We start from the raw sequence: 12,382 nt of genomic DNA on the forward strand, positions 1-12,382 counted from the left end.
GGGACACACAATTGCATTATAAATGTTGTGTGGATGGATGTTCACGTGGACACCACAGCCAGTGAATGAAACTGCATGTTAAACGAGAACATTAGTGGCCTTAGAAGGTAACCCTGAGGGGTTCCTCACTGTCATTAACATCATATCATCAATAACTATTACTTAAATATGAGAGAATTTCTTTTTAGCAAGAATTGTGTTCAATGTGCATAATATATGGATGAAATCATAATCTGTACTAAACTAATATGCTATTTGGATTTGCAAAGTCCACCATAAACTTAAGACTTCAACAAGCGTCAAGCAAGTAAAACTGAAAGTAAAACTAGTATTGTCTGTCTTTGTGCCCGTGGCTAAGTTTGGCTGCAGGTTATAGGCCGTAGCAGGAAGTAAATAAAGCTGAAAGAACGGAGTTCATTTATTTAAACGCTTTAAAGAATTTAAATTAATCTCCAGAGTTAACGCTTTCATTTTGACAGCCCTAAAAATAACCATTTCACTGTACTGCCATTCGAGCCTAGAAATTGGAAATGCAATATGAATGTCAAAGTTACTTTCTCTTTTATTTTCTACCATTTAGGTTTTTTGTTTTGTTCAGAACGTGTTTAAACAGTCATTTTTTACTAAAGTGTGTTTAAATAAGATGAAATGTGGGCGGATCGAGCTGGACAGAATGCACCAGATATCTACCAGATTTGAATGCAGGAATATGAGAACACAAGGGGGACATGCCGTCTCGCCTGTGGGAACGCCACCGGCTTCATGGCAACTGGAGTCCTTGAACCACTGAATACTTTTGTGTCAACAAACCAGAACTACCGTAATAGTTTCTAGACAGCTACTATCGTATGAGGTAACGTTAATATTTAATTTATTGAATTTTCTTTATCTTCGTCTTCCCTCTTCTTCTCTTTTTCGTCTCTTTCTCTTACATGTTTCCTATGTGACGTTCTGGTCTTAACATTTTTCCCTTGGCACTGATATGCATTCATAAAAAAAAAATAATAATAACAAAGACACGCAACCTGACCCACGCCAAGTCACAGTCGTAACATGATCATTTAGACTCCCCCATTGTAAGTGAAAACAAGTTTGACCAGAACATTTTACAAACATCACATCCTCTTTGTGTATTTAACCTTCAAGATGTGCTTGGAGTTTATTGAAAAGCACAACAGCGAAGTGAAATCCTGTCATCTGTATGATTTTAAGATATAATTACACCCGATTGGCAACATTGCTGCTGCTGCTGCTGCTGCTGCTGGTGTTGCAATTTCGCAATTTAAAAAGGCAATCGTGCATACATTTGCATGAGACTGCTATTTTGTTAGCATTTAGTAAAAATGTCAGATCATTTCTGGGCTGCTATTCAACAAACGTCCCACCATAAATCCGTTTTAAAATAAATATACACATTTTTGGGGAGTTTTAGAGAAGAGGGTTTGGAATTAGCTGTTGCACGACTTTACATATTAATATTATTTATATTTATATAATTTTTATATTTATATTTTTGTCATAGGTAAGATAAGGTTATAATATTGCTAATTACAAATACTGTATGAATATGAATAGTTTAGTGTTATAATAAGGGTTTAAAGTGTATTTATTAAAATGAGCGTAGGAATTAATTTATGGATGTTCATATTGAAAAGTAATCAAATATTAATGATAACTACATTTGGTAGTTAAATATGGCATTGTGACAAGGTGTAGGCTATAAATGAAATATTGTGAATAGTATCATATTTTATTTTATGTATAGATAGATGTGAATATTCCTAAATGCGGTTGTTATAATAATAATAAAATAAATATATGAGGGCAGGAATAGATACATTTATACTTCCTCCTACTTCTTCCCCCCCCCATGTATTGATTATTTCTAACTATGTTTTGCACTTCTGTCTTTTATATCTCTTGCAGGTCATATTTTGCCCACTCCAAGTTACTGTGTTATACGGTACTCTTATTTTTTTTTACGTATGAGCGAAATTATTCTGATTATTTTTTAAAACAGGCACCGCTTAAGGATGAAATCTTGCAAGCTCATGCACATCCAATGATGAACAAAGAGGGGCTGTGTTGCCGGTCAAACAGTAGTCACTGAGTCAACACCGACGACCAAGCTTGACCGTGTTGAAGTTAAGAGATCGGTGAGCACGATTGTCGCACCGCTGGCTTTGACAGCAGTTTGTGACATTCAATATTCAACTTAAATAACTTGATAAATATAGTAGAAACCGCATAAAAGGATTTTCTTGTTTGTATAGTAATAGGATACAATATTCTGTGGGCCTTGTAAAACAGCCGGGAGCGAAGGGGGTTGCTTCAGTGAAAATGGCAGCGAGTGAATGAGATTTAAGTGGCAAAATAATAAATAATAAAAAATAAATTCAATATTGCACAAACATATTTTGGAGGCTCGATCCAAATGCAACATCTCAACGGTTTGTTAAGATTGACGGATGATAAGTGACATCACAAGCGGCAGAACGTGTTTAAAGCCGCACCCAGGATGTGATGACACAGGTGATTCCAATTGTTCAACAGACAGTCTGTTTTTCTGACAGAGTAAAATCAATAATGCTTTTTTTGTTGTTGTTCTGCTTCAGATCATGCATAGTCCCTCTCCTGGAAGAAGATATGTCAACAATCTCCCCAGAGCAATGAGCAATGAGCAATGACAACAGGTAAGGTGAGAATTAACCGCACGCAAAAACAAAAACCTGACCTGACCTTCAGCATATTACCTTAGCTACTTTGGGTTCTACAGTAGAAAGTGCTGATATGGCAACTTGACAAGTCATGTAAAGAGTGACTGACATGCACAATTTGCTTGACTGAATTAGTTCAACCTCTCCACTATTTGATATGTGACCATTTTTGGTATGCCAAATAAAAAAAAGAAAAGATGAAGAAGGAATTCATTTGTTTACAGAGTGACGTGGTCTGACAAAATAAGATATTTTTCAAGCTGTTTTAACTCACATTTGTATTGAAATAAATTCTGGCACTCTTTTATAATAAATAGATAACTTCCTTTCATTTGATGGAACAACACATCTGCTGTTCCTACCAGAATTTGACCAATGGAAGATGAGATTTGCGGGCTTAGGGTTCGATCAAGTGGATCGCTCTTCTACACAACAAAGTCGTCAGCGCCGGTGGACTATCAATGACAATTTAGGTGGGAGGAAGCTGGAATGTGGATGCCCCACCAGGTGGACACCCGGGGCAAAGCTCCAATTAGCTCTGCCTCTGTACACACCTGACTATTGTTTTTGTTCTTGCCACTCCTCACAAGTTTCTGGCCAAATACTGGTACTCACTCATTCGCAGGTTTCTATTTCCTCGACACAGTTACCCGCAGGACCTGGCGGACTTGTCTTCAGCCCGGGTAAAAAAAAAATTTTTATTCTGTGTGTGAGTGTGTATATACCTATATAGCCTTTATCGTGCCAGCGGTTGGCTACGTTCAAGGTAGCACAGGTTGTGTTTGACAAATAAACATAATTCCATGCATTAAAGTAAAGCATTTAATGAATGTTTGCGTATAACATTTAGAATATTTGTTCATGTCAAAATATCTGATTAGAAAAAGAGCAGGATGAGCGTGTGCAGTGGATCAAAAGACGTCCTCATAACATTAAATGTCAAAATAATTAATACATAACCGGTGGTGGTGGTGGTGGGGGGGGGGGGGGTTAGATAAAAAAAGCGATTTGTTGTTAAGCGATTAATCGTGATTAATCAAAATTCGAAGATGTGATTAATCTGATTTGAAAAATTATCGTTTGACAGCTCATATATATATTATATCATTTTAATTGTTTTAATCAGATTAATCACATCTTAGAATTTTGATGAATCCTGACCAAGAACAAGCACATTTGACCAAGAACAAGCACATTTTCCCTTGGTTTGAGATATGAAATCTTGGTTGAATTGTATTTTTTCTTTTTTCTTTTTGCAGATGACCAGTGCAAGTTGAACCCAGCCTCTTGTTCAAAGTCTGCTGGATAGGCTCCAAATCACCTTTCACCCTAACGAGGAGGAAAGCGCTACGAAAAGTGGATGGACATAATTAAATGGAATATATTCTGAATTCTTAAAAATAGACTGAAACTATGTGTCCGGCCACAAGAATCAAGATGAATTCCACGGTGAAGGTGCTAGCCGTGCTGCTAATGGTCACCATTGTGTGCGTGTACTTCAGCGATTTGCTGTCCAAATGTATTCTGGACGCAAGTCGGACAGAGGACGACCGCTGGTTCGCGCGACACTTCGACAAATTCGTCCAACCGTTTTTAACCGAGAAAAACAGCATTTCAAAGGATGCTTTCGACTGGTGGAAGGCGAGTACGGCAAGTCTCGATTTGCAAAATCATACTCGATTATCACTTCAGCTCATCGAACCTGCTTGTGTTTACGTATCAGCAATTGCAGCAGCTGGAAAAGCAGAGCTTCGATTATTACCAAAGGGTAGTGGAAGGCTTGTTGAAGACGTTCCCGGCCATCTCGAAGGGAGCGGAGCACTTCAGGACGTGCGCAGTGGTGGGCAATTCTGCAAATTTGAAAGACTCTCATTATGGACAGCTGATCGATAGCCATGACATGGTGCTAAGGTAAATCACATACAAAAACTATTCACTTCATTTCGTACACTTGCACACCTCAGCTTGTAATCACATCTCAAATCCTCTTTGTGCATCGAAATTAATGGAAATGTCATTAATCCATTCCAGCCTTCCCCCAAAATAACATTTTAAAAACTTCATTGTAATTTTAATTGGGAAAAAAAAAGTACTCCATACCGTAATTCTTTACTTTATAAAAAATATGCAGTTATTAGTACATGATTAAATAGAACTGAAAATAACCAATCAGTTTTCATCACACTGCATCAAGTAGGCCTGCCTTGGGCACCTTGGGGGAGTACACAAGTCCTGCCTACAAGTCATTCTATGGAGAGGATAAAGAATATATGGCTGAGTACTGTATAAAAAAAAATGCTAAATTTATTTTGTATCCTTTATTTTGTATCCGGGCACCCACTTTTTATCTGACAGCTATAGCCATTGTGAAAACGTTTTAGTTAAAGTCTGTTCTATTCTGATTCATTCTACTGTAATTAAATTTCATTGTAATTTTGTTCAATGTCATCTTTGACAATGTAGCAAATTATAAGTTGACAGTAATTAAGGCAGATAAAAAAAAACAAAAAAAAACACACACAATCAATTTCTGGTTATTTGCCTTTAATGCAAGCCTAATACACAAACATTTATAAATAAATAAATGTGTTTTTTTATAGCAATACTAATGCAATTGTTTTGCTTGTGTATTTATTTATTTTTTTAAGTCTTGGGAAGAGGACCTTGAGAAAATCGTTGCATATTAAGTCGTACTATTGAAAAAATATATATTTTAGCAATTAAACTGATAGGTCAAATGTTTTTCTTACAATAACAACATTCTGAACAAACATCCTCACTGAATTACGCAGAATGAACAAGAGTCCAATCAAAGGCTATGAGGAAGACGTGGGCGCCAAAACGACACATCGCCTCATGTATCCAGAGAGTGCCGTAGACTTGGACAACATCACTCATCTTGTGCTGTCCCCTTTCAAGATCATGGACATGGTGTGGCTTCAAGAAGCCCTCACCACGGATTTTCGTGGCGAGTGAGTCAAATTATTATCTGCTGTCATTGTTTACCTTAATCCAACGAGGCCTAATACGAGAGATGCATCAGAAATTAAAATACGTGGCGAGTAATTGAAGGGTCGCTTCATCCGACAGGAAAAAAAAAAGACTCCGCAGATGTGCATGCGATCATTTTGGCATTCCCGAATGAGCTCAAAGGAGAATGGTATTTACTGATACGCAACAAACATATCAACTCAACACTTCTGTTTTTGCTCCCATTTTTTTATCAGATCAACTCAAAGATCTAAAACTTTTTCACAAACATCTGAATCGGTGATAGTGAGCACTTCTCCTTTGCCAAGATAATCCATCCCAACCTCGCAGGTGCGCCATATCAAGATGCTGATTAGACAACATGATTAGAGTGCACAGGTGTGCCTTTAGACTGTCCACAATGAAAGGCAACTCTGAAAGGTAAGAGAAATGGTGATATTGTGTATGTGGAAGATGTTTCAGATCAGTTCAATCTCATAAAAAAAAAATGGGAGCAAAAACAAAAGTGTTGCGTATAGTATTGTGAGAATTCACTCATTCACTGCCATTAGCGGCTATAGACGTCAAAGATCCATTTGAGCTGTGTTGGCAGTGAACGGGTTAATGATAAACGCGTCGGGTAAAGGTTTGTTCAGAACTTTTCGCTACTCACCTATTATTGTGTAACACATTGAACAATTCCGTTAGGACCAGTCCCATTCTCTCTGGTGTCCTTCCTGAAAGCAAAAGCAACACACCCTTAACAAATTTATATATCGACTTGTGAGCAAAGAAAATAAAACACAAGGGCAAAAGTTCTTCCAACAAAAAAAGTGGCATATTTTTAGTGTATGCCAGGGGCCGCTAAAAATAATGTATGGCGAGCCACAAATGGCCCACTGCATGTAGTTTGGACATCCCAATGTACAGTATATTCGTCTGTCTGTCTTACACTGCCCCCAGGTGGCCTAGGTGGGCAGCAGCACACCAGCCATTAAAAAACTGGTAATAGTTTAATTCTTTTTAATTATAGCTTTACGATATTAACTATTTTTCTCATTTAAAAAAAAAATACTCTTTTTTTTTTTGGAGCCTGGAATCAATAGCACTTCAATTATTTTCAGTATGTAGACAAGAAACAATTGAACGAAAACTTTTATATAAGTTTATGTAACCCTTTGTGTAATTTCCGCCAGGACATACGAACCAGTTCGGCATACCATTCGGGCCAACAAGAATCTGGTGAGTATTGATTTTCAAAGGTTGGATTTCCATATTGAATTGTTATCTAATCAGAAAGATTTTGTTTTCACTTCATAAAAAGGTGATGGTGCTTAATCCAGGCTTCATTGCATATGTTCATCGAACGTGGCTGGGAAGAGAACATGGCTATCCCTCCACAGGCATCTTGGCTGTGATTCTCGCCCTGCACACGTGTGAAAAGGTGCTTCCTGTTTTATTCTAATATTTCAATATCCATAAATATGAGTCATGTATTGGATGTGAATCTGGTTCCTCAATAGAATTTATGGTTCCTGCACGAAATTAGTAAAAACAAAGTGTTTTTTTTCTTTTTCTTTTGTGTTGGGGCTAAATACTTGCCGTTACAGGTCCATGTGTTTGGTTATGGAGCAGACAGCGATGGAAACTGGAGTCACTACTGGGAAAAACTCAAGAATCCAAAACTCGGAACTGGATTACACTATGGAAATGAGGAGTATCAACTGATCAAAAAGCTGGCTCAGGATAAAAAAATATATTTTTTTGAAAACAGCCTTTCCTAAAATCGTAAAAACATTGAGTAGTTGCCATCGTGGAAATGTTATTTTCAAATACTGTATGTAAGGTGGATTTATTTTCTTTCTTTTTTTTTTGCACGGCAAAAACAAGGACGGTTTATATATTATGAAATTCCATCTTCTCTGAAAGGCTTGAATAAATATTTGCACTGAATTGTAATGCCAAACAGTTTTCTTTGGGAGATTGACGCTCAAAACAAACACGTTAAAACACATTGATAGCACAAATTTAGTCAATTTTATTAATTATAATCAGAAGACTCCCAACGTGTTAAACACACAGACAAACTACATAATAAAATAAACAATGTCTCCCAGGAATGCCTGCCAAATGTTTATGAAGTGCTTAACAAAGAAGAGGCAGCTCTTACCTCAAAATGGAAATGTAGTCAAATTAACTGTTTACACTGTCAAAATCCAAGGTCAAGTGCCTGTGCCACTAAAATAGCTCACAACAAGGAATGCAAAATTAATTTCGATTTAGTACACCACATGCATGTTTTGGCACCCTCACTACATCATTGCAAACTACAACCACAGCAGTATATGCATAAAAAGGAGGCCAATAGCATGTGTAAAAGGTGAAGTGTAAATGTACTGTTGGACTATGTGCCTCCAAGTGCGCTCATAAGCGAAGTGCTGCCATCTAGTGGTGACATGCGGTAAGCGCAACTTAAAACAAGGTCTGCCAAGGTTCATTTTTTTTAAAGAAATATATGAGTAGTTATTGGTATTTAGAAGAGAAACTATTGATGCTCTCAGTAATGAAACTTTTTTTCAAATAGAGTTACTTTTAATTGGCATGTGGTAAGACATTGAAAGTGAATTGAGAGATTTGTTTCTAAATAAAGCATACGTTTGAAGGTAATTGTTGAAAATATTAAGTTTCTCAACATAAAAAAAAAAAGGTTTCATAAAGAAATAGGTCATTGGACTTGCTCTTGGTGGTTGTCCTGTGGTCTTAGTTCCAAGCCAGCGCACGTAAACACCCTTCTCTCAGCTACTTCGGTAGAGGATTCCAGCTGAGTGTAGGATGTTTACATGAACTGAGCCCGGATTTGAGAAGCAAACGAGTCTTGGTCCATGGCGGCGGAGGCTGGAAGTAGCAGGCGACGGCAAACATCAGACTGAAAGCTCTGTTGGGTAGACAGCTTCCAGTCGGGGATGTTTACAGCCCCTCCGCTACCTGGGGCCACTCAATGGTTTTGGGTGGAATGTAAAGAACAAAATCCTTTAAAGCAACAAGAAAAAAAAGTCATAATATTACAAGATTTTTTTATGTCTGAATTTTATAAGTCAGAATGTTACAAAAATAAATTCAATTCGCAAAAGCTGTAATGTGAAATGTGATATGTTAAGTTATAACGTTATGACAAGTCTTTACGAGGAAAAAAAATACAAGTAGGGAAGGGTGAGTACCAAGTACAAGTGTCGGTGCCAATTACAGCCTTATTTTAAGGTATCGGTACTCGTGACAGTGGCCAATACCAGTATCAATCGCCCTCTTGTGGCCGTTTTACGATCAGGATCTAGAAAATAGAAGAACAGAAAATTACCATTAATTTCATGTAATTTTATATATTGGGATATATAGTTTTTTTTAATTTATGATTTGTCATTGTTTTTCTTTGGAAATGTTATGTATTGAGTACTGGTACTGGCATCGCTTTGAAAAAAAAATGTGGTATTGAAAATCCCTACTTATGAGAATAAAGTTATATATTTTTTTAAACGTAAAGCTAAACGAATATGTATTCAATGTTCTGGCAAAAGTCAGAACATTACATCTTATTCATAATTATATTTTGAAACATATTGATAAGTTGTGCATATATTATGCACACGTTTGTGTTTATATATTTGTGTTTATAATATAGCTACATATGCATGCACACACATTGCTTGCAATTTGACGCGATCCACCATTTTAGTTGTCGTTTCCAATGACGCTCGTTACATTTCACTTTAAAACGTAGCGAGTTAGAAGAAGAAAAAAAAAGTCTTGACGTCACGGGAGTCGTTGCAAGCGTTTCTCCGTCACCTTGGCAGCTGCGACTGCGTGACCTCTGCATGTTTACGTGCGTTTATGTCAAACGCTTTTGTTGCACGCAATAAAGCACGCCGTATATTTCTACGTTGCGTGCTGTGACGTCATTGAATGTACACAGCAGGGAAACTCTTGATGAAAGGCCAAAAAGCCACTGGTCAAAGGCTGCCACAAAACAGCCCAAAAAGATCACTTCAACTCACGCGCACTCGCCATTTAAAAGCGTCAATGTGTGGAAATACTCCCCTTGTAGCGGGCGAGCGGGCGAAAGTAACTTTATTCCGCCAAACGGCCGGTTAAAGCCACTAAATCAAAGTTAGCTTGTGCTAGGCTAATGGCTAGCTTCAGTTAGCTTCTCCGTGACCCTAACCTTCTGCTGTATGACGTCTCCTTACCGGGCCGAGTAAAAAGCCTCGTTCCGCCAAATCGACGTCCATCCGAGGCTGGTGTTATTTTTAAAAGTCGTTCGGGATACGTCATGTCCACTTCGGGGCAACCTGTTGTTTATCACCCCTCCCACCACTACCGCACGTACACACACATGCACAGTAGTCCCATCTTCCATTCACTTGCCTTTATTTTGACCTTATAGTTACTCGACACCAACATTGACGTCATTGTCATGGCAACGTGAGTCCCGCCCACCGTCGCAATGATTGGATTAGACAAATTTGCGTTTGTTTTTACACCTTTACGTAAACGCAAATGAATTTTGAACACAAATATCAGTATTACAAAATACAATTGGAATACATATGCAGACGTGTTAATTTGACTTGTTTGTTGTAAAAAAAATAATAAAAAAAAATAAAACGAAATTACAGTATACAAATATGTAAATATGAAATCAGCATAAATCAAATGTAAAAAGAAACATTAGTTTACTAAGCTACTTTTAACTTAAAATAAAATTTAAAATATGAAGTACAAAGTGATATTTTTGTTAACGTTGTTGGGTCATGCAGCAGAAACAAAGATTGATTTAAAAAATCTTAACAAAACTTAAAAACAAAAATTAGTACAACAATACTACAATGCTACTTTATAATTTGGAAAATTTGGAAATCGAAAGTGTTACCTGTTAACAACTGTTTATCATGTCAAATAAAATCTAAAAATTAGTTTAAAAAAATGCTATTTTAGAATTTCTGCTAATGTTGTAGATGGGAAGATTAGAGCTTCTTGTTAGAACTACATAAGTAAACACAAATATAAACATAAAATTACAATAAATCGAATATACATTTAACTTTTATACAAAGTATTACTTTTTAATTAACATCCGAAAATGTTCTAAAAGGAATTATGTCATTTTTGTTGGGTTCAATTAAAACGGTTGATTAAAATAGTGTAATTGTCTTATTTGGTCAGTGGCGGTCCCATTTGCTCTAATGCAACTGCTGCTTTTCATTCTCCTAAGTTGTTTCTTACACATAATAAATGTTCATAAAATATATATTACTCTGGCTCTGGCAATGTTATTAATCTGAAAAGGCCACATTGTGTTTTTGAGTGAATAGTTCTGCACATTAATTTTGCTGTCTGTGTGCCAAAAGATTGAAACTTCAGTCAATACATGGAAGCAATTATGTAGCAAGTGAGCCATTCAGAGGTGAATACACATTATTTGTCCAAAAACGTACTGTAAATGTAAAATCAAGTCCAATGTGGAATGTCACTCAGCAAATGCCCATTATTTTTCATTAACATCACCTTGACATTGTCACCTGAGTCCAAAAATACCCCCCCCCCCCCCCCCCCAACGCCCCCAGCCACCCGTACAGGCTTGTGTGTTACATGATGGCCATCATTCCTGACATATTTAATAATTTATGCATCTATTACTTTAATTCAGGACTTAATTAGACCACCTTGTTTTCCGTTTGGACAGGTTTGACCTCCTTATTACCTACCTATTGCTTACCTGAGGGGACTTAACTTGACATTGTGCGTGCCACTAGCAAGAACTGTGTAGCTTGCTGCCTTGCCCAAGGATATACTGATTGACAAATGGGCTGTTTAATGGCAGAGGGTACACTTCATTATAAAGGGTAAATAGACATAACCTCAGTTGAACCGTTTGTGAGCTGTGCAAATATTGTCCACAAGGGGTCAGACTAGAGTTGATCTTGGTTGGTACTGCATGGCATCCGGTTATTATATTATAGTAAGTACGTGCTTGACAACACTTCAACAATCATGTAGATGGAAGGAAAGATTAACAAAAAGCATCAAATTATCATCAAATCGGCCTCCAACGGGATCCACGGGAGCGAAATGTGCGCTCTGTTAGCTCCGCTTTCTCTCAAGAGGTCTTAATATTTCATATGACATATCTTCACTCGTACTTATGAAAAGCCCCAGTGTAGAAAATCCATCTATAACCTAACCAGGAAAATTGATTCCCTCGTCGTACTGCGTGGTCTGAAATTGCCCAGAGCTATTATAAGAGAGACTGATTTTCTCTCTGCGCACTGGAGCGTAACGTGCACTCCTCGTAGGGCTTTTTTTTTTTTTTGCCACATGTGAACAGAACTATTAGCAATGGCAAAGTTAAGGAGTCGTGCTGTCAACTCGAAAATAGGAGAAGTAATGGTCTTTTCAAGACAATGAGGTCACAGAGAAAGGAATCAATCATTTGGATCAGGGTTCGCCAACCTTTATGAAACCAAGAGCTGCTTCTTAGCAGCTTCTACTAATTAATGAGAAGCACTACAAGTTTCATACACACTTCTGAACACATTTGCACAAATTACATTTAGTTATCCGTTATTATTAATGATGTTTTTTTTTGTAGTGAAGTCACTCATCATATTTGATAACAATCACAACACTATGTAGGTGTTGAC

At 37.2% G+C, this 12,382-nt stretch overlaps 1 protein-coding gene and 1 long non-coding RNA gene across 5 annotated transcripts; one reads left to right on the forward strand and one right to left on the reverse strand.

Moving 5' to 3' along the window:
* Positions 1 to 2,546: 2,546 nt before the first annotated feature.
* Positions 2,547 to 7,640, forward strand: LOC147157626 (CMP-N-acetylneuraminate-beta-galactosamide-alpha-2,3-sialyltransferase 1-like). 4 transcript variants are annotated; one of them, XM_086062082.1, is made up of 9 exons: positions 2,547 to 2,693; positions 3,083 to 3,224; positions 3,343 to 3,400; positions 3,977 to 4,358; positions 4,441 to 4,628; positions 5,510 to 5,689; positions 6,884 to 6,929; positions 7,012 to 7,131; positions 7,298 to 7,640. In XM_086062082.1, exons 4-9 carry the CDS (start codon positions 4,131 to 4,133, stop codon positions 7,469 to 7,471), a joined length of 936 nt encoding a protein of 311 aa, XP_085918208.1. In that variant the 5' UTR covers positions 2,547 to 2,693; positions 3,083 to 3,224; positions 3,343 to 3,400; positions 3,977 to 4,130; the 3' UTR covers positions 7,472 to 7,640. The 4 variants fall into 4 exon arrangements, with proteins under 4 accessions (XP_085918208.1, XP_085918207.1, XP_085918209.1 ...); XM_086062081.1 differs by having other exon boundaries at positions 3,083 to 3,190; XM_086062083.1 differs by having other exon boundaries at positions 2,553 to 2,698; positions 3,083 to 3,190.
* On the reverse strand, positions 3,914 to 10,124 carry LOC147157627 (uncharacterized). Its single transcript, XR_015091103.1, has 3 exons — positions 9,929 to 10,124; positions 6,361 to 6,424; positions 3,914 to 4,567 (listed from the first exon to the last, which is right to left on the reverse strand). It is a non-coding gene; the product is annotated as an uncharacterized LOC147157627 (long non-coding RNA).
* Between the last annotated feature and the right edge of the window lie 2,258 nt (positions 10,125 to 12,382).

The sequence above is a fragment of the Leptonotus elevatus genome, chromosome 19 (assembly GCF_054856555.1).
Source record: "Leptonotus elevatus isolate MCC_2025b chromosome 19, RoL_Lele_1.0, whole genome shotgun sequence".
In the NCBI taxonomy this organism is placed as follows: Eukaryota; Metazoa; Chordata; class Actinopteri; order Syngnathiformes; family Syngnathidae; genus Leptonotus; species Leptonotus elevatus.